Source organism: Dama dama, chromosome 20 (genome assembly GCF_033118175.1).
Source record: "Dama dama isolate Ldn47 chromosome 20, ASM3311817v1, whole genome shotgun sequence".
Taxonomy (NCBI): Eukaryota; Metazoa; Chordata; class Mammalia; order Artiodactyla; family Cervidae; genus Dama; species Dama dama.
The window spans coordinates 68,965,250-68,988,816 of NC_083700.1; the positions used below are offsets into that span (position 1 = coordinate 68,965,250).

General features: G+C 36.8%; 1 protein-coding gene across 1 annotated transcript in view; it reads left to right on the plus strand.

Moving 5' to 3' along the window:
* LRRIQ3 (leucine rich repeats and IQ motif containing 3) overlaps positions 1-22,190 on the plus strand; it is a 199,303-nt gene extending 177,113 nt beyond the window's left edge. Inside the window, exons 7-8 of the mRNA XM_061121611.1 lie at positions 16,137-16,388; positions 22,117-22,190. Of these exons, the coding sequence (XP_060977594.1) occupies positions 16,137-16,388; positions 22,117-22,169 (305 nt within the window). The 3' untranslated portion in view covers positions 22,170-22,190. The remainder of the gene's footprint in view (positions 1-16,136; positions 16,389-22,116) is intronic.
* The last annotated feature ends 1,377 nt before the right edge of the window (positions 22,191-23,567 follow it).

A 23,567-nucleotide genomic window follows, 5' to 3' on the forward strand; every position in this document is an offset into this window, starting at 1 on the left:
TGTACATGCATGGATTTATTTCTGGGCTCTATTCTATTCTCCTTTGGTCAATATATCTGTTTTTATGCTAGTATATTAATGTTTTAATTAATTACTGTAGCTTTGTAATATATTTTGGAATCAGGAAATGTGATCCTTCTAGCTGTGTTCTTAAGATGGATTTGGCAATTTGTGGCCTTCTGTGTTTTCATTTCAGGTGTGGAGCTGTTCTTTTTCTGTTTCTGTAAACAGTGCCGTTAGAGTTTCAATAAGGATTGCACTGCATATGCAGACCACCTTGTATAGTGTGGACATTTCACTAATATGCTGCTGGCCCTTGGACGTGAGGTCTCTGTGTCTTCATCTTATTTAGCGGTGTCTCGGCACTCTCAGTGGAGAGCTCTCTCTTACTTGCTTGGTTACATTTATTTCTTAGTATTTCATTGTTCAGTAAATGTGACTGTTTTATTAATTTCTTTTTCACATAGTTTATCATTAGAGTATGGAAATGAAACTGATATTTGTATGTTGATTTTATAACTTGCAACTTTACTGGATGTATCAGTTTTAATCATTTGTGTGTGTTAGGGGAAGTCTACAGTTTTTTCTAGATGTAAGATCATGTCTTGTTGCAAACAGGGAAAATTTTACTTCTTCCTTTCTGGTTTTAGGTGCCTTTTATTTCTTTTTCTTCTCTAACTACTCAAAGAACTTCCAGTACTGTTTTGAACAGGATAACATCCTTGCTTTTTTCCTGATATTATAGGTAAAGTTGTGGGAATTCATTACCCCTAAACCTGCCTACAGGAAAAAGGCTAAAGGGAGTTCTTTAACTTGAAAGAAAAGAATACTAAAGAGCAAATGATAAACTATGTATTTTTAAAACAAATAGTAAGACATTTTAAGACACTAAGCCAGAGACCTCTTTTATGCCCTCTATTATCTACCAAAACAGTATTAAGCATTTCATCATTTTGTCTGTATTTGCACTCCATTTACCCTCTGCTTAAGAAACAGCATAAAGAAGGAAAAAACAAAGAAACAGAAAAGTTTCTGAGTATATGTGTACCATAAGTGGTTTTGTTAATTTTGTTTTTTTTTTTAATTGGAGTGTTGTGTTAGATATAAAAGACTTCCTTGAAATGGAGTTTCTCTTTCTAAGTGTGGAGGTCTTCAGGCCATTTTACAACATATTTTCAAACAGAAATCATTGGCAAGGATGACATCCAAGCATGACTACATTATTTCACTCAAAGATTGTTTAATGGACAAATTCCATTTTTTAGTAGCAACATTAAAAAAAAAAAAACACACAAGAAAATCAGCCTAACATGAATTTTGCTTGGGTTTCAGAATTTCACGTTATTTGCTTAACAGTTACAATTTGTTAAACATCTCTTTTGGTATTGAGGAAGCAGAAATAATCATTAATTTCTTGGTGAATGTTAAAGAGCTTCTCAGTCTCAGTTTCAGTTCAGTTACTCAGTCGTGTCTGACTCTTTGCGACCCCATGAACCACAGCACGCCACGCCTCCCTGTCTATCACCGACACCCGGAGTTTACTCAAACTCATGTCCATTGAGTCGGTGATGCCATCCAACCATCTCATCCTCTGTCGTCCCCTTCTCCTCTCGCCTTCAATCTTTCCCAGCATCAGAGTCTTTTCCAATCAGTCAGTTCTTCGCATCAGGTGGCCAAAGTATTGGAGTTTCAGCTTCAGCATCAGTCCTTCCAATGAATATTCGGGACTGATTTCCTTTAGGGATGGACTGGTTGGATCTCCTTGCATTTAGAAATTCAGCCAAAGGTTTCCAAGAACACCTGTGTATGTACCCAATCATGATTCTGATACCCTGCTCTTGTCTTTCAGATTAAACGTGCAACTGGAAGCTATGTTAATACCTTATTTACTTCCATCTTATGACAGCTCTTTAAATCATTGACCAAGTAATTGTCATTTCTAAGCCTACAGTTCAAGTAGTCAGTTCTATGTGTGTTTTTTTTTTTTTTTTTTCCTGGAAATTAAAAAAAAAAGCTATGCAAAGGAAGAGTGTTAAATAGGATTATATAAATTATTTTCTTAAGAGATTCAGTAGTTTAGGTAAAGGATTAATTTCATAATAGTATCAAGCAATGTTTGGGAAATATGCATCAGTCCATCTGTCGGCATTTTCCTATGGTAAGTTTGGGTCAGAGATGCAGTATCCAAACTACCTCATGTCACATTTTTCCTTTTCTATTTGAACAGTGTTTTGTTTGCAATATTTTATGTCAGTGCCCTTCACATTCAAAGGTGATGCTCCTTATTGTATTGCTTACCTTGTATATATAGATAGGTGACCTTCGGGACTTTTCATTTGGATTGCATTTATTGTCAATTCCCAGTTCACAAAAAGGAATGTCATTTTGGGGCCTATTGTTATTGAAAAGTTTTTGCTAGATATCAAGTCACTCCAGGTCATACAGAAGCTGCTTACATATCAGATCAACAATCTACCTCAAAGATCTGAACTTGTATAAGGAAGGAGACTTTGTGATTATTATTTTTGCTTTATAGTAATATAAATGAAGCAGAAAACAATGTCACCAATACAAAACTGTTATACATGTAAACCTTATACTTGCTTGTATAGAAAGTTCACTTTGCAACCTCCTAGATTATTATAGTCACTGTTTTGGCCCCTAATGCTGTCAGCTAGATCTGATAAAAACCCTTGATACCATTGTCAGGAAACATGTAGTTGAAGCAAAAAGACTGTTAATCAGGAAAAATGCCAGTAGAAGGGAAAGTGGAGTGAAAGTATAAGTTAACAGGATGAGGAAAGTACATATTAAATAATTCAAATTGTCCATCCATCTGCTATACTTAAATCTTATAGTGGAACTCTGACTTCTTTATGAAACACAGACTGCCTTTGAGAAAAATTAATAGATTTAAAGTTCATTTCACACTTTTTTTTAAAATTCCAGTTTTGTATATGAATACTTATATTCAGTAAATAGCTGAGTTTTTTAAATCATATGCCAAAAATATAAAATACGATTTTAACTATAGAAGATATAAATAGATATAAGACATCGTCCTTATTCTTTAAAATCTAAAACTTATAGAAAGAGTTACGATGGATAATTATTGCACAAGTAGGATTCTCTATGAACCGTATGAGTGGATTTTTTCCCAGTTTTATAAGACAGTGCTTCCAGTTATGGCATTAATTAATAATAATAATATTTATAAGTTTATTGTGTTAAAATGAGAGAATTTGTAATTAGTAGAAAATGTATTGTTTATATAATTTCAGTAGTAAAAATATAAATGATTAGATATCAAATTTTAAATTTATATAAAACTTATAAATAGTTTTCAGAACCATCTCATTTATGAACTTAGCCTGAATCCCATGAACATAAAACATTTACATCAGATGTAGTGATTTTTAAAATGTCCGCAAACCCACTGATACTCTTCCCTTCAAAAAGTGGATCCTAATCTCCTCCCTTTGTGGAGTGGACTTAGTAACAAATACAAAGAACAGCATATGGCAAAAGAGATGATATGTGACTCACAAGACTTCATCACAGAAGATATTGTGTCCTGCTCTGGGCTCTCTCTGTTAGATCACTTGATCTGGGGAAAGTTAACTGCCATGTCAGAAGGATCCATGTATATGCTACAACTGTTGCTTAGTTGTTCAGTCTTATCCAACTCTTTGTGACCCCATGGACCATAGCCTGCCAGGCTCCTCTATCCATGGGATTTTCCAGGCAAGAATACTGGAGCAGGTTGACATTTCCTTCTCCAGGGGATCTTCCCAGCCCAGGGATTGAACCAACATCTCCTCTGTCTCCTATATTGCAAGCAGATTATTTACCCCTGAACACTGGGAAAGCCCACACATATGTATACCAAGTAATTATTTTGAAAGGCTCACAGGCAAGGAACTGAGGCTTTAGGCCAACAGCCAGTAAGAAACTTAGACCTTTGTCAATAGTCATATTAACGAGCAAACTTGGAATGGAATCCTCCAACTCCAGTACAGCTTTTGATTGTCTGCAACCCTAGCTGACATCTTGGTTACAATATCATTGGGAAACCCTGAGCCACAACCATCCTGCGGGGCTACTCCTACATTTTCAATCCAAAGAAACTGTGAAATAATAAATATTTATTGTTTTAAAGCCTTTGTGTTTAGAGTAATTTGCTAAGTAACAGTAAGCATCTAATATACCAATTTTTAATGATAATCATTTTTAAGTCTTCATAGTCTCCAATAGGAAGTAATTTAGGCTGAATAACTGATAAAAAATATAAAGTTTTTCTATAATCAGACATTTCCAATTATTGAAATATTCTGTGCAAGAGTTTATTTTCCTATTTCTTTAATTGACAGATATAACCTTGATTGTGTATGTGTGTATGAAAATGTGAATGGACTTCAAATCTAGTTGAATTTTTATATCATCTTACATTTCAAACTTACGATGAAATTCTAATTTACAGAAGAAAATCCATTTTGCTTCTAGGAAGTATATCATTAAAAATGTATATCAACCAAGAATGGATTGAAGTATCTGATATATCTGTACAGTCACCCCTCTATATCTGAGAGTTCCACATCCACAAATTTAACCAACTGGGTCAAATATATACAGGAAAAAAAATCCAGAAAGTTACAAAATACAAAGTTTGAATTTACTAGTCACAAGCAACTATTTTCATACCATTCACATTGTGTTAGTAATGTGAATCTATATAGTATACTATAGTATATAGTAAGTAATCTATATATGATATATACAAATACTATACCATCTTATATAAGGGACATGAGCATCTGTGAATTTTGGTAACCACAGGGCCAGGCAATGTGGGGCGGGGCGTCGGGGAGGAAACCAACCCCTTGTGGATACTGAGGGATGACTAGTTTGGATTTGGAAGGCCCTACCCCAAATCAGCCACGCCTTGAGCTATGTGCCATGTTAAGAACCTATTTCATGAGTCTCTTGTCAATAGTAAACAGCACCACACATAGTAACTCACTGCTCAAGCACATTTTCAAGTGACGGAAAGCCTCCTGAGCCCCCTTCTATTGCCATGACTGTAGAATAGTGTCAGACAACATATGGACTGGAAAGGCTCTATATAAAATTTATGACAAAAGGGAGCCTATTGGCTGTAGAAACTCCAGTCTCTTCCCAGGGTGATCAGTGGACCACTTCTGGTGAGACCTCTCATTCTGGTTCGTACATGCCAGCCAGCTTGCTGTGTGCTCAGTGTGGCCCTTTTTGAGTGTGTGTGCAAGAAGTGGTGAAGGCAAGCTCTCTGGTGTCTCTTCTTTTAAGGACAGTAATCCTATTAGAGTGGGCTTCCCGCCCATTTTATTTGTTTTCTGCTCTGCTTTGTATAGGTCCTTAGTTTTTGTTTCTGTTTCTTTTTTCCTATTTTCTTTTTGATTATTCAAATAATTTTATAATAATCCATTTTAATTTATCTATTGGGTTTTTAGTTGAACCTCTTCACATTATATATTTATTTTCTCTAGAGATTATAATATAAATCATAAATTTAGCACAATCTATGTAATATTATACCACTTCACAGACACTACAGAAAGAAGGAATCTAAATAGCATGTATGGTTGCATGAGTTCTGTATTTTATTTGAACTGCTACCTTTCATGAATATTTCATAATATAATTTTTATTAATATTATATGTTTTGGGCTTCCCTAGTGGCTCAGATGGTAAAGAATCTGCCTGCAATGCAGGAGACCCAGGTTCAATCCCAGGGTTGGGAAGATCCCCTGGAGAAGGGAATGGCAACCCACTCCAGTATTCTTGCCTGGAGAACCCTATGGATAGAGGAGCCTGGTTGGCTATAGTCCATAGGGTCACAAAGAGTAGGACACGACTGAGCAACTAACACTTGGGTTATATTGTTGGCATTGCAAATATTGTGTTTTAATTCTCCAGATTGTGTTTTAATAGTGTTAAAATTTCTGTTTTAACATACCCTTGAAATCTACTTGCTTCTGATCTTTTTCCGAAATCTTCAGGCCTTTTTTTTTTTTTTTTTTTTGCCAGATGTTAAGATCTTACTCCAATGTATTGACTACTTCTTTAAGCCTCAGTTTCTTTATCTGATAATGGGAATAAAAATAGTATAGTACTTACCTCATAAGTACTCCAGCTGCCCAGCACTGGATCAGCTGTGAGGAGATGACCCCACATCGAAGGTCAGTAGCTTGGCCTGTGCTTCGCTGGAGCAGCCATGAATAGATACCCCATGTCCAAGGTCAGGAGCAGTGGCTGTGCTTTGCTTGACTGGCTGTGTGGAGATAGCCCATGTCCAAGGTCCAAGAAACCCCAGTAAGACAGTAGGCGGTGGAGCAGATGTGAGGTGATAGCCCATGTCCAAGGGCACAGGAGAAGCCCCAGCAAGAGGGTAGAAGGGACAAATTCACATTTAGAATCAAACCCAATTCCTTCCAGAGACACTCAGAGGGCTCAAACGAATCTTGTGTGCACCAGGACCCAGGGACCCCACAGAGACTGAGACAGAACTGTGTTTGAGCATCTCTTGTGGAGGTGCAGGTTGGCAGTGGTCTGCTGCAAGGACAGGCACTCTGGGTGTGGGTATGGCATAAGTCCTCTTGGAGGAGGTTGCCATTAACCTCACCATAGAGCGGCCAGAACTTACACAGGACTGGGAAACAGACTCTTGGAGGGTACAACAGAAACTTGTACACCAGGACCTAGGAGAAAGGAACAGAGACCCCACAGGAGACTGACCCAGACTTGCCTGTGTTTGTCTGGGAGTCTCCTGCATGGGTTGGTGTGCCCTACAGCAGGGTTGAGGGCACGGACTCTAGCAGTACAAGCATGGGATCTTTTGAGGGAGGTCACAGTTATCTTCATTACTTCCACCATAGTTTGGCCCCAGGTAAATAGCAGGGAGAGAACACAGCCCCACCTATCAACAGAAAATTGGATTAAAGTTTTACTGAGCATGTCCCTGCCCATCAGAACAAGACCCAGTATCCCATTCAGTCAGTCTATCCCATCAGGAAGCTTTCATAGTCCTCTTATCCTACTCCATCAGAGGACAGAGAAACTGAAACCACAATCACAGAAAACTAACCAGTCTAATCACATGGACCACAGCCTTTTCTAACTCAATGAAACTATGAGCCATGCTGTATAGGGCCACCCAAGACAGACAGGTCATGGTGGAGAGTTCAGACAAAATGTGGTCCACTGGAGAAGGGAATGGCAAACCACTTCAGTATTCTTGCCTTGAGAACCCCATGAACAGTATGAAAAGGCAAAAAGAAAGGACACTGAAAGATGAACTCCCCAGGTCAGTAAGTGCCCAATATGCTGCTAGAGATCAGTGGAGAAATAACTCCAGAAAGATGAACAGACAGAGCCAAAGCAAAAACAACACCCAGCTGTGGATGTGACAGGTGATAGAAGCAGGGTCTGATGCTGTAAAGAGCAAAGTTACATAGCAACCTGGAATGTTAGGTCGATGAATCAAGGCAAATTGGAAGTGATGAAACAGGAGATGGCAGGAGTGAACATTGACATTTTAGGAATCAGCAAACTAAAATGGACTGGAATGGGTAAATTTAACTCAGATAACCATTATATCTACTACTGTGGGCAAGAATCCCTTAGAAGAAATGGAGTAGCCATCATAGTCAACAAAAGAATCCATAATGCAATACTTGGATGCAATCTCAAAAACGTCAGAATGATCTCTGTTAGTATCCAAGGCAAACCATTCTATATCATGGTAATCCAAGTCTATGCCCAGACAAGTAATGCTGAAGAAGCTTAAGTTGAATGGTTCTTTGAAGACCTACAAGAATGTCTAGAATTAATTAACACCCAAAAAAGATGTCCTTTTCATTATAGGGGACTGGAATGCAAAAGTAGGAAGTCAAGAAACACCTGGAGTAACAGGCAAACTTGGTCTTGGAATACAGAATGAAGCAGGGCAAAGGCTAATAGAGTTCTGCCAAGAGAATGCACTGGTCATAGCAAACACACTCTTCCAACAACACAAGAGAAGACTCTATATATGGACATCACCAGATGGTCAACAGCAAAATCAGATTGATTATATTCTTTACAGCCAAAGATGGGGAAGCTCCATACAGTCAACAAAAACAAGACCAGGAGCTGACTGTGGCTCAGATCATGAACTCCTTATGGCCAAATTCAGACTTAAATTGAAGAAAGTAGGGAAAACCACTAGACCTTTCAGGTATTACCTAAATCAAATCTCTAATGATTATACAGTGGAGGTGAGAAATAGATTTAAGGAACTAGATCTGACAGAATGCCTGATGAACTATGAACAGAGGTTCGTGACATTGTACAGGAGACAGGAAGCAAGACCCTCCCCAAGAAAAAGAAATGAAAAAAAAGCACAATGGCTTTCTGAGGAGGCCTTATAAATAGCTGTGAAAGGAAGACAAACAAAAAAAAAAAAAAAGGAGAAAAGTAAAAATATACTCATTTGAATGCAGAGTTCCAAAGAATAGCAAGGAGAGATAAGAAAGCTTTCCTCAGTGATCAGTGCAAAGAAAGAGAGGAAAACAATAGAATGGGAAAGACTAGAGATCTCTTCAAGAAAATTAGAGATACCAAGGGAACATTTCATGAAAATATAGGCTCAATAAAGGACAGAAATGGTAGAGACCTAACAGAAGCAGAAGATATTAAGAAGAGGTGGCAGGATACACAGAGGAACTGTACAAAAAAGATCTTAACCCAGATAATCACAATGGTGTGATCACTCACACTCACCTAGAGCCAGACATCCTGGAATGTGAAGTCAAGTGGGCCTGAGGAATCGGGTGGAGAGGGAGGTGGGAGGGGGGATCGGGATTGGGAATACATGTAAATCCATGGCTGATTCATATCAATGTATGACAAAACCCACTGGAAAAAAAAATAATAATAATAAAAAATAAAAAAAAAAAATTAAAAATTTCACCACATCTAAAAAAAAAAAAGAAGAAGCATCACTACAAACAAAGCTAGTGGATGTGATGGAATTCCAGTTGAGCTATTTCAAATCCTAAAAGATGTTGCTGTGAAAGTGCTGCACTGAATATATCAGCACATTTGGAAAACTCAGCAGTGGCCACAGGACCTGAAAAGGTCAGTTTTCATTCCAGTCCCTAAGAAAGGCAATGCCAAAGAGTGCTCAAACTACTGCACAATTGCACTCATCTCACACGCTTTTAAAGTAATGCTCAAAATTCTCCAACCGAGGCTTCAACACTATTTGAACTGTGAACTTCCAGATGTTCAAGCTGGTTTTAGAAAAGGCAGAGGAACCAGAGATCAAATTGCCAACATCTGCTGGATCATCCAAAAAGCTAGAGATTTCCAGAAAAACATCCATTTCTGCTTTAATGACTATGCCAAAGCCTTTGACTGTGTGGATCACAATAAACTGTGGAAAACTCTGAAAGAGATGGAAATACCAGACTACTTGACCTGCCTCTTGAGAAATCTGTATGCAGGTCAGGAAGCAACAGTTAGAGCTGGACATGGAACAACAGACTGGTTCCAGATAGGAAAAGGAGTACATTAAGGCTGCATATTTTCACCCTGCTTATTTAACTTACATGCAGAGTACATCATGAGAAATGCTGGGCTGGATAAAGCACAAGCTGGAATCAAGATTGCTGGGAGAAATATCAGTCACCTCAGATATGCAGATGACACCACCCTTATGGCAGAAAGTGAAGAAGTAAAGAGCCTCTTGATGAAAGTGAAAGAGGAGAGTGAAAAAGTTGGCTTAAAGCTCAACATTCAGAAAATTAAGATCATGTCATCCGGTCCCATCACTTCATGGCAAATAGATGGGGAAACAGTGGCTGACTTTATTTTCTTGGGCTCCAAAATCACTGCAGATGGTGATTGCAGCCATGAAATAAAAAGACGCTTACACCTTGGAAGAAAAGTTATGACCAACCTAGAAAGCATATTAAAAAGCAGAGACATTACTTTGCCAACAAAAGTCCATCTAATCAAGGCTATGGTTTTTCCAGTATTCATGTATGGATGTGAGAGTTGGACTATAAAGAAAGCTGAGCGCTGATGAATTGATGCTTTTGAACTGTGTTGTTGGAGAACGCTCTTGACAGTCCCTTGGACTGCAAGGAGATAAAACCAATCCCTCATAAAGGAAATCAGTCCTGAATAGTCATTGGAAGGACTGATGTTGAAGCTGAAACTCCAATACTTTGGCCACTTGATGCGAAGAGTTGACTCATTTGAAAAGACACTGATACTGGGAAAGATGGAAGGCGAGAGGAGAAGGGGATGACAGATGATGAGATAGTTGGATGGCATCACCGACTCAATGGACATGAGTTTGCGTAAACTCCGGGAGTTGGTGATGGACAGGGAGGCGTGGCATACTGCAATCCATGGGGTCGCAAAGAGTGGGACACGACTGAGCAACTGAACTGAACTTACCTCATATTTGGTAAATTTGTTCAAAGGAATCAAAACAGTTTGACATATAGTAATCATTCAGTAAATATTAACTATATTCTTATGATTACTGGTCAGTAATATCTATCTTATGAGGTAATCAATGTAAATGGTAAAAATATGTGCAGAAGAAGATAAGCCCAGCAGGTGCCACATGGTAAGGGCTCAATAGATGACAGCACTTATGTTACTCAAGATAAAATCTTTTTATAGGTGTTGATTCGTGTGGGGTCTTTCAAAGTATTGGAAATAGTGGGAGACAAAGATAAGAAGTATCTAAGTCCTTTCAGAAGTTGTATCTTTTATATTTGAAGTGTAGGTTTTTTAAAGGGAATAATGCGAGATATGGGGAATACTGAAAGGAAAATGAAGAAGTAAGAAGTAAGTGCAAATCTGTCATCAATAGCCTTCAAACCAAACTGGGAGTGTCCTTGAGCTGGCCTAACTGTCTCTAGAAAAAATGTTTGTTGAAAGTAGTAGACATATTTATTGAAAGAATGGACTAGACATTCTTTAAATTGCTTAGCATAGATTGGCAAAAATAGGCATGGTTGTAACTTTCTTGGAGCCTCAGGGGTTTCTTAACCTAAGTTTTAACAGAAACATTTATTATATTTCTACTAAGTCCTGGGCATTGTACTAAGATCTTTATTTAACTTTAACAATGAAGATCACACAGTGTTACTTTCCTCCTTCTTGTCTATCATTGGGCAGTATCCATATAGCTAGGGTGACCATATAATTTTCTTCCAAACTAGGTCACTTCTGAAGCTAAACTTCACCAGGATGGTAGGCATAAACTGGGACTATCCATGGCAAACCAGGGTGCATACATATACCAGTTTCCTTTACATATAGTGATTTCTTTAGAGACTTACATACAAAGAGTCTGGGAAACATTTTTCCTCCTTAATGTTTGGTTTACCTAGTATGTACTTGATAATTATTGATTTCCCAAGATTCTGTCTTTAGCTCTCTTGCCTTCCCTTGATTATGTTCAGAGTTATACCTAAAAACTCTGTGCTATTGATTCCCAAATGTTTCTCTCCCTATCTTTCAGCATTTAGATTCTGTTCATGTACCTTCTTGCTTACTGGACATTTCTAGCAACTAACTGCTGATAAAAGCTGCTGACCTTATATTTTGTAAAACCAAATTTCACATTTTGTTCTTTTTTTCACATCTGCATCTTTGATTATGAAATTCTTTTTTCCTGGGAATGCCTTGCTTCCTATTCTCTTACGTATACATTTTGCAAGCTCATTATATTTTCCCACATACCGAAAACATGAGCTTTATAATAATGCAAATATAAAATAATGTCTCTCCTTAAGAGTAAACCGAACTGTTACTTAGGTACACACATATTTATTTAACAAAGTCAAATTGAACTTTCTATTTGTAAAACTATAGTCAAAGGACCTGATCTTGTTTTCTCTTTTATAGTTCTGGCACTCAAAAACTGTGCCTGGAAATTACTCCACAAATCATTCATGTCTTGCCTATAGCAGTTAGAAATGCATGTTAGAAATACTTGGAAGACTGTACTGGGTGAGAAAACAAGTATAAAATCATGCAAGGTTTTGTAGGCTATGGCAAGGAACTTGAATTTTATCATGAAGGCATACATAAGTCATAGATCTTTAAGCCCACAATTTTAAGAGATTACTCTGGCTTGATCACTGTGTGGAATGTGTGTTGAAAAATGCAGAGGCCACTTAAGAAGTCATTGCAAATAGTCAAAGTAAGAGTTAATAAAAACCTGAAGTATTGTAATAGCAAGGAAATGGAACAAAAAATCAGTTAATTTGAACTATATTTTTGAGATAAAATCTATAGGACTGATTGATAAAATTGAATAAGCTATTAGGTATTATTTGTTGAGATAGGGAGGGTTAATTTTTAGAGGCAATTGATTACTGGTAGCAAATGAGATCTTTTGAAATTGTTTTGAATGTGCCAAGTTTGAAAAATACGTATATGACTTCCAACTTGAAATGGTAAAATTGAGAGTTATCAGCATAGAGGCTGATATTTAAGGCCATGAGTGATTCACTTCAGCAGAGAAAGTGGAGATGGGAAGAGGACATAGTATCAAATCTTCAGCCACTCCAGAAATTTGATGAAAAGTAAAGAGTCTAAAAACAAAACTAAGAAGAAGTTATCAGAAAGCTAAAAGAAAAATAAGGAGAGCTTTAGACAATATAGGGGAGATGAGATATCTTCATGATACCAGGAGAGTTTTAGAGAATCTAGAAATCAGAAAATATGAAAAAAATGTTTTTCAAGGATAAACAATCAACTCTGTTAAATGCCATTGAAAGTTCAAGAAAGATTAGAACAGAGAAAAAGTTTTCCTTTATACTCACCATCATAGAAGCTTTTGTCAGGGAGAGCTTGATGGGTGGGTGAGAACAGTAGAGTTAAAGTCCATATTTAAATGAAAATGGTAAATTGACGAGTTAATAAAAGGTGAATAAAACAACATAGTACAGGGAGACAACTTTCTCAATAGTTTTCATTCTAAAATTGAATAGGAAAAATAGAATGATAACTAGAGGGCAATGAGGGTCAAGGAAATGTGGTTCTTGCGTTGATGGTGGTAGAGGTGGTTATGGTTGTTTAAACATGGCTGTGAATGATCCAGTAGAGAGGGATGATAAAAGAGAAAGCTAAGATAATCATAGAAGCAAAGCTACAGGGGATCTGGCCAAAGCATGTGTGAAGAATTTCAGGGTAGAAGATGCATGAATATACAGATAAGTTTATATATTTGGTTATGGAAACATGAGAACACTTCTATCACTTGACTTCTATTAATATTTTTCCTATGATGAATAAGATGAATTGTACAGTCTTGAAATAAAATACATATACAAAGAAGGCTTTCCTGTACTTTCTATGTTAAGTGTCCAGTGGATGTTGAGGAGTGTGAAAAAGTACCTTGCTGTCTTTTCCCTATTCATTACTAAATTACATGGGTATTTGAACATAATACCATTGATGGAATTAAAGAGATAAGATAAACTCCTTGTTTGCCATATCAAATATAATGGGAAAAAAACACCCTAACATTGTTCTTACTCTTTGTCAGGCGTTGTTCTAATAATAATATATACCTTGTTGGGCTCTTTATCTTAAGCCATTTAATGCAGTTAGAATCCTATAAACTGGGAACCCTACTATATCCATTCACAGTTGTCATACTGAAGTACAAAGAAGTAAATAACTTGCCTACACCTAGTAAATCCTTGGTGGCTCAGACAGTAAAGTATCTTCCTGCAATGCAGGAGACTTGGGTTCGATCCCTGGGTCAGGAAGATCCTACTCCAGTATGCTTGCCTGGAGAATTCCAAGGACAGAGGAACCTGGCAGGCTAGGGTTCATGGAGTCACAAAGAGTCAGACATGACTGAGCCACTAACACATGCACACAATTTCACAGGCTAGAAGTGAGAGGATTACTACAACTGTTTGGCAGAAGGGGAGGAAATTTCCAGAAATTGGGCCACCACTCACTTTTTGGCCTTTTATGATCAGCCTCAGAACTGTCATGGTGCCTGTGGGAGTCTTTTAGCTTACTAATGTATTACAGTGAAGGTATAATGAGGCTCAAGGTCTGCTGTAAGTTGAATCTTCAGCCATCTTGGGCCTAGTAGGTTCTAACCAGTTTTTATGTTTCCTCATGAGCTATGTCATTCTTTTAAATATTGTTCCCTGCCCTTTTCTCTCCTGCGATAGACTTGCAATCGGTATCCAGAGAGGGAAGTGGGCAGACAGCCTGGTAGGACTGAGCTCACAACCTGTGGGATGTGATCCTATCTCTAGGTAGATAGTGCTAGAATTAAGTTGAATTGTAGGACACCCAGCTATTGTCAAGAGTATTGCTTAGGAAAACTCCACCACACACAAATCAGAATTGGTAACCAGAACCTTTAGGATCATTGTGTTTTCTGGGCTTGACCTTTAATTCTTGGCCAACTTTCTCATGTCAAGCTATCCACATAAAATTAAATTTATGCATAAGAGTGCCTTTTTTATAGTCATTCCAGACCATACCCTGTTTGCTCTAGACTTGAAATTCTGGCTTTCATCCCTCAGAGTCTATAGTGCCTTGCTATAGACTCAAACTCTTAATACTTGTTTCTGGACACTTTGGCTTTGTATCCTGGTGGATTACCTTTTCCACTTGTTAGCTGTAGAATCTGCTTCCTTTTCTAATGTTAATATTCCTGAGGCCATTAGTGATAATCCTACCTGTCCACTTCTTTCCTACTGCCTGACTAGCCCACAGGCTCTGCCATTCTTCATGGCCACCTTAACTTCCATAAATGCTCCACCATAAAATTTGGCATTATGACATATGAAACTTTAAAAGTATCTTCTATTAGAAGATTAAAAGATTAGAAAAGATAGAACCCTCATAGATGAGAGTTAGCAGCAATGCAGTTTTAATAGAGAGTGGTAATCAATCAATCATGGGAAACATTTTTTCTGAAGATTAATCAGCATTTTTTTTCACCTGTATTTGCCACCTGAGCCTCACTTCATCCACTGGCTTGTCAGAAAATAAATGAACAATAATGTGATTCATTTAGATTGCTATATTGGATGGGTTGGCTATGATAAAAAAATAAACCCAGAAATGTATGTTGATCAAACATAATTGCCTTTTATTTCTGGCTTCCATAAGAGTCCAAGTTGGATAATCCTGTTCACTGAGTACTTTTTTGAAAAATCAGAGATTCAGGGAGCCAGAGTCTGTCGATCTACCGTCTTCTAGCACTTTATCCTCATCTCTGTGTAGTGAGTCAGAAGCAGAAAGAAAATACAGAAGAAACACATTGTGTTTTAATAGTCTTGGTCCAGATATTACCCATATAACTTCTATGCACATTGTCCTGGAGAAGATTTAATCTCACGGCCACACATAAGAATAGAGGAAGCTGAGAGATTTTGTTTCTTTGCGTGTTCAATGAAGAGAAAAACAATTTTGATAGCAGCTATTAGTTCTCACTAGAGTTAAGAAAAATAAGGTAAAATGAATTACAAGTCTTTTACAAATGTGAGATAATAATTATTGTTGTTTAGTTGCTAAGTCGCATCTGACTTTTTGTAATCCCACAGATGGCACCCTGCCATATTCCTTTATCTATGGAATTCTCCAGGCAAGAATACTAGAGTGGGTTGCCATCTCCTTCTCCAGGGGGTCTTTCTGACCCAGGGATTGAGCCCACATCTCCTGCATTGCAGGTAGATTCTTGTACTACTGAGCTACCAGGGAATCCCAAGATAATAATAACTATATGTAAAAATGATGTGTATAATTACATACTTAGTATAAGATAAAATGCTGCTACTGACTCAGTGCAAGTTAAATAACTGTGAGAAATAATAAGGGAAATACAGTAATCTGTGTATTCCTTTGTTAAAATGTTCCAATAGTGATTTTTCTCTCCAAAATCATGATTAAATCACAAACTGAAAAGGAATATCAGTTGGGAAAATGTTTCTTAATAAGGTAAATAGTAGGTTCTTGTCAAATTTATTAATGTAGCTCTCAAAACAATTGGGACAGAAAATAAACTGTGCTTAACACTTGTGTAATGGATTATATTTGTCTGCTGTGTGATGTAGGTCAGAAAGAGTCTGAAGATGAAACTGAGGATGAAGAATTGGATGTCAGTTTTAGGATATCAGTGTTGAAACTACCCATACATACTTTAGATTCATTGAGATACGCTGCACTATTGAGAGCAAAAGAACAAGATTATTTTCCTACGTATGCCCAGCCATTTTCTCCTGCTCATCAAAAACCAGTAATTAAAATAAAAGACATGCTGATGGAAAAGAGAATAAGAAGAGAGTTCTTGGCAACACACAGAGCTGGTATGAAACTCCAAGCACTTTGTGATGTTGATAAATATTTCTCAGAACAAAAGAAGCAGGAAAGCAGTAAAAATAAAGTAACAGCTGTAGGCATGGCAAAAAAGGCCCAAGAACGAACTAGAATAACTATTAGAGAAAATTTAAATAATAAAATATATGCTACACATAAACTGACTACAAGAGATGATGAGATAATTCAGGACGGTTTACAACAACTTTATCAGGATAGATCCAGCTACCTTGAGAAAGTTAAAGAGAGAAGAGCTCAGTTCCTAGAAGAAAAAAAACAAAAGGCTAAAGACCGTTTATTAATTCAGAACCTAAATAATGAGTGCGCTCTTTTGACCAGAGGAATGACTGCAATTGACAGATTGAAGAGTAAGCAGGCTGCCTTGAAAGAGAAAAGTCTGATTGTTCAGCAAAAACTGGCAACTGAAAAGTACCAAAGGGATTTACTTAAACAAATGAAGGAAATTAGGTAGGTACAGTTTTTATATAAGCTTTTAAGTTGTCAGGGAGGAAGAAATTTGCCTCTGCCTTCTAGGTTCTCCTGGCTGGTTTAAGAATTAAATTGATAAAAGACAGAGTAATGAGAGAAAATCAAACAAAAGTTTAATAACATCTATACATGGGAGAGACCCAGAAAAACTGAGTACTGGGCACCACCCCCCCCACCCCCCCCCCCCACCCCACCCCCCCCCCGCAAATAGCTGAAGCCATCACCATAAATACCATCTTCAGCTAAATATACAAAGAGGTATTCGGGACAGAGAACCAATTATGATAGGTTACAAAGAAAAGCACAGTAAAAAATGGCAAGGTCAACAGATCTCAGTCATTGTCTTCTCCATCAAGTTTCTAGAGGTTTGGTCATTCACCTCTTCCTCAACTTAGAGTTGCAGGAAAGCTCAGAGAGATGGAAAGACACACATAATACTAAAGGGTACGCTAGACAGGACCCCAGTAATTTTTTAACCCTTTTTTACCCTTGTGTGTTCTTCACACAGGTTTGTTTGTTTGTTTGTTTTTTCTGATATTAGATTGAGGCTTGTCACCCACAGTTTTATCCTGGTAATATTTTAAGTGGTCAAACCATAAATGCATATGTTTAAGGCTTATCTGGAAATACATAAAGATCAGGAAAGTGTTAGTCCCTCAGTCATGTCTGATTCCTTGCGACTCCATGGACTGTAGCCCGCCAGACTCCTCTCTCCATGGGATTCGCCAGGCAAGAATATTGAAGTGAGTTGCCATTTTCTTCTCCAGGGAAACTTCTTGACCCAGAGATCAAACCCCAAGTCTCCTGCATAACTGCTTATTTCATTTACATTTTTAATGCTGTTGTTTTAAAAAGTAGTCTGTACTAGAAAAAAGTATAAAATAAAAAGAATGCATTTGTCTTTTCCTAGTTATAAGCAAATTTAAAACTATTTACTGAGGTACTTTATATAATAGCTTTTTAAGTATGAAAAATATTTTATATTTTCTCCTCCAAAATTTACAAATATTTTCCTTAATGTATACCACGTTGGGGAGGGGGAGAAAGATTTTGGAAATAAATTTTTATAATTTAATAGAAAATATATTTTGGAGGAGCGAATGAAAAGAGAAGGAAAGCTAGTCTATTATATCAGAATACAAGTCTAGCCCATATCAGTGTTAAAGAAAATTTAATCAACTTAGTTTTATTACAGCAAATTGAATATCTGGCCATCATTAATTTGTAGAAGATACAGAGTCAAGTAAGCTTCCTGATGTGTATTAACTGAATTATCTTTTCTTGTAAGCTGCTGCAAAGATATCCTTGAAAGCACACAGGAGTAAGGCAATGTTCTGATTATGTCAGTAATGTTTCCTAAAAGGCATTAAGAGTCGTCTTATAAATATTTTCAAGTAAAGATTGAGTACCAATGTGCAGAAAAGAGCTGTGATTCAAAAAAAGTAAAATCTGTGTAAAGACTTCAGAAGTTTTTCACTTCTTTTTTTGCCAGATGAGTCTTCATTAATGTATCAAACACCACTAAAAGCATTCTAATGAATCTCAATAGCTAGCAAAGTCATTACTGAGAAAATAGCTTCATGATCCTGTTCTGGAATGAGGAAAAAGGGGAACTGTAAAGCTCTAGTTTAGGAAGTTGATAAAATACCCACAGGAGTGTTTAAGAATGAATTTAAGAGTCTTTAAAATGAAAGAAGTTCTATATCAGGTAAAAACCTGGTCATAAGTTTCCCCAAATATTCTTGTCCCTACTCTAAAAAAAGTGGTGACGCTGCTCAGGGCAGAACAGGATTGTACCCATTTTAGAGCAGAGTATCATTTAGCTTGGAAGATCTGGCACCTAAGGCAGTTATCCAGTTACATCATATTCTTGTCCTTAATTTTTGTCATCAGTTGACTTCCTGTCATTCCCTGTAGTCTTTCTATGTTGATGCATGAAGCTTTCCTTTATCCAACTTCTGCCTTTATCCCAGTTAACTTTGGAATTCATAAGAACAACTCTCTCAATTGCCTAACCTAAACATTTTTGAATCCTACCAGCCTTTTAACTTATTTCCGCAATCATAGAAGTGCCCCCTTGTCTCTTGGAACTGCCCCACCTCTTAAATTTTAAATTCCTGTATATTTATTTATGACTAAAATCTTTTATATTTTCAATTCTTTTTTTCCTTTCCTTTCCCCACATGTATTCTTCAAATATATTATGACACTCATCCCTCAAATAACCCTTCTTATAGACTTTCTAATGTAGCTTCCTGGATTCTTACATTGAATTCTTTTTTCCATTTCATCCAGTGTCTCTGATATCCTTTCCTTTCATTGCATCCACCTCAGCCCCTATGCTGGAACAGTCCGATTATGTTTCTTCATTTTTTGTATTCAGGTAAAAATGGCTGGAAGGCATCAGTGACTTGTATATTTATGCTGGTTTCAATTCTGTGGCATCCAACTGTAGCAGTTCTCTCAAGTTAGTGCTGTTTCTCTCATTACCTACAAAATATTTCAAACTTCATCAGCTATAGAGTTTCCTATGCAAATGCCACCTCTTACCTTTCCTCCACAGCAAGTCACTCACTTTATCCCAAAGGAATTTTAGTCCTGCAAGCTTGAATTTGTTTCACTTTCTCTTACACTATCTATAAAATTCTGTCTGCATGCATGCTAAGTCACTTCAGTTGTATCACAACTCTTTGTGACCCTATGGACTGTAGCCCTCCTGGCTCCTCTGTCCACAGGATTCTCCAGGCAAGAATACTGGAATTGGTTGCCATGCCCTCCGCCAGGGGATCTTTCCAACCCAGGGGTCAAACCCACATGTCTTAAATCTCCTGCATTAGCAAACAGGTTCTTTACCACTGGCATCACCTGGGAACCCACAAGATTCTACATATCCTATATTTATCATTTCATTTTCTGTCTCAAGATTAGGTTCCTATTTTCCTGTTTAAAACTAATAATTCCTCTATTTTTGCTCTTAGTTAGTCTTGAAATGGGTAATGCAAGACCTCTGTGCTAGGCAGAATCATGGCCCCCAAGAAGATACCATGCCCTGATCCCTAGGACTATGTAATAGGATAAGATACTGGAGTGGGTAGCTATTCTCTTCTCCAGGGGATCTTCCCAACCCAGGTCTCCTGCAATGCAGGCAGATTCTTTACCATCTGAGCCATCAAGGATGTCCACTGTTGGGGAAGGAGATGGAATTTCCTCTCTCCCCATTAGTTCCTTTTGGCTGGCAATTAAAATAGCATAAGACAGATTGACAGGAGAAAATCAAATTACATGTACAAAGGGAATTCACATAAGTGTGAGGAATTCCAAAGACATCAAGGCAGATAAACCATAACTTGCCTTGTTGTCTTTGGAAATCTTCATATGTGTGTGTGTGTGTGTGTGTGTGTGTGTGTGTGTGTGTATGTATACTAGACTGAGGAGAAGAAGGTAGGGGTCTGAGGTTTCAAGGAAGTAAGGTTATTCACAGGAAGAGCCAAAAGAGTTAATGTTTGATAAAAAAAAAAAATGTTTGCAGGGCCATCCAAAAACAATAGTTGCAGAGTAAATTTTGATCAAATGGGCTTTACTGGGTTCCTCCCTGTCTACAATATCTAACACTTTATTGTAGCTATCTATGGTGACAGCTTCTTTCTGGAACATACCCTCAATTTTAAATTCTTTTAGGCAATAAGGGGAAAGTTCAAAGATTCTTTTGGGCCTAGATGGTTTTTAGCTCAAAATAATTCTTGTACCAGAGTGGCACATCTTGGGGAAACCTGGCTTTGTCCCCATCAGTACTGCACTTGGGGATGTGCTACCTTATGTGGTAAAGGGACTCTGCGCCTGTAATTGAGGTTTGACCTTAAAATAGGAAGATTATTGTGGATTATTCAGGTGGGCCCAGTATAGCTTATGAGTCTTTAAACACAGAAACAGAAGAGAAAGTCAAGAGACTCAAAGTAGAAGGAAGATTTGACACGACATTGCTGACTTGAAAATGAGAGAAGTCATGTAGGAAGAGTGAGAAGGAAATGAATTCTGACAACTAGCAATCTTGGAAAGAGGACCCCAAGACCTGAATGAGAACCATGGCTATGGTTAACACCTTATTAAATGTTGGGTACACCAGGATTTTAAATGCATTAACTCATTTAGTCCTTCACTAAATCCTATGAGTTGAATTATTCCCTTTTAAAAGATGAAGAAAATGAGGTAGTGAGAACTTAAGTAATATTCAAACTCATGTAATCAATAAGTTGCAGACTTTCTAGACCTAGGCCTCTCTTCCACTCCCCAAATCTACATTTCTGAGTATACCTAAATACAAATATATGTGTAATAATAAGTATTTCATTTATATATTCATATCCCTTTATTTCTCTTTACCTTCTATAAGTGTCTCATAATTATACCTTCTTTATCTTTGTTTCAAGCATCTAGGGATAGTACCAAGCATTATAGTATATAACTCTTGAATGAATGAGGATTAATGAAATAATTCTCCTAAGGCCTATGGCATTTCTCAGGTTTGCCTGAGTAATCTGGTTCACATTTCTCTAACATAGTAAGAGCCTTTATTGATCTGCTAGGACTACCATAGCAAAATACCACAGATTAGGTTATTTAAGCAACAGAAATTTGTTTTCTCAAGTCATGGAGAGTAGAAGTCCAAGATGAAGATGTTTTTAGGTTTGGCTTCCCCTGAGGCCTTTCTCCTTGGTTTGAAGATGGCAACCTTCTCACTGTGTCCTCACATAACTTTTGTTTTATGTGTGTGTATCATTGATGTCCCCTCATATTCTTAGAAGGACACCTCTAAAAGACCTTTCTCCAAATACAGTCACATTCTAAGGTACTGTGGGTTAGTATTTCAACATGTGAATTTGTGGAGTAGTGTCCACAGATAGAGTCCTAGATAGAGCTTGGATTTCTTGAGGCTTAGGTAAAAGTTCTGCAAATCATGGCAGAGCCTGGTTTAGATGCCACTTTGGGAATCTAAGCCAGTGTTTTTAAGAATTCTCAGTTACAGCTAATAGAAAACTTAGAAATATTAGCCAGAGATGAATATTATTTAATGATATAATAAAATTTTATGCAGTAAGTGGAGCTTTATCTTTCTCCCATTTGTATGTATATATTTTGAAGACATCTAATTATAGTTACAGTTTGATTGATTGTTATGGTTTTAGCTATTTAAAAGTATCTCATTCTGTTACCTTTCTTTGTTCTTCTTAGGGCTCAAGAAATACATAAAAGACACTGTGAAGAAAAGTTTGTTAATGAAATGATTGCCTATCAGAAAGCTTGTGAAAGACTTCAAGATGCTCGAACAAAAGCTGCAATTGTGAAAAAGAATTTAGTCACTAAGTTCCTGATGGAATGACAAAGTGAACTGAAACCAGATCACATTCTGTGGTCATTTTTAATTATGGCCATTGTTTAGTTAAATGACTTTGAAATAATACTGTGAAAGAAGAAGTACTCTATGTCACAAGATTGATTTGTATATGTATCTTCTAAAATATAAAGAATAATTAAAATGTATCTCTTCTTGATCATAATTTAACTTAAATCAGGTTGACTTGGCACACCGAAAGATTCCTTATATATCCAGATAGCTAGGGAACAATGAAAGCTGACTTAATTTATTGCAGGAATTATTGCAAAACCTTTACTTTTATTGTTTCATATCGTGAGTTCAGCAATTTGTAATCTATTTACAGCTTCTATGGCAACTTTTGAATAGTTTCTTTGGTCCCAGCTGTTGACTTTTATTCAGACACTGTGTTGTGTTTGATCAGTTTCATAGCCTGCTTTCATATATTTAATTATATTTCATGTTTATTTTATTAAAACAATTTCTTTTTTCAAAATAAAAGTTTCACCATTATATCGGTGACTTGTGTTCTTATAAGAATTCAGAAAATATAAATTGAAAAGGAAAGTTATATATTTGTAATAACTTCCTAGAAGACTGTAAGATTTTGTATATTTACTTTTGTTGTGTTAGCCTTCACTTATATAGGGAGCAGAGGAGAGAGTTAGAGAAAGAACACATATAATTAAGTAACTGCGATTGTGAAGTATCCAGAAATGGTATGTAATCATTTTAAGTCTATGTAATATATGGCATAGAATTTAAAATGTAAAGAACAATATAAAAATACATGAAAAGTCTTTGTAAAATTTTAGATGATTTTCAGTAGTATTTTCAATCTAGAAAAATAAATGTCTCACAGTTATTATGACATTGTTCACTTTATGCAGTAGAGCTAATGCCATTCAAAATTTCTCTTTACTGCTCATCATTTTATCATATGCAGAGTTTTGTGTTTCTTTTTGAAAATTCTCTAATTTTCTTAATCTATGCTAAAGTTCCAGAAATTAAGTATTTTACAACAGCAGTTATTCATTGTGCTTCTTTGCTGGAATGCTAAAAAATCCTAGTAGCATTACCCTAAATTTCTGTAAAATCGTAACTGTCTATTTAAATCCATGGCACCAGCTCTCTGTTTTCTTTTTAATTTGCAGATAGCTAATGAACAAGTCATACTGGTATTTTTTAATTATCCTTCAAAAAGAACAAAGGGGGATACTGTGAAGTGGTAAAAGTATGACAGATGTAGAGTTCCATAACAAATTAGATAATCTCTCTGTTACCCCATTTTTCTGTTCTGTATTTAGAA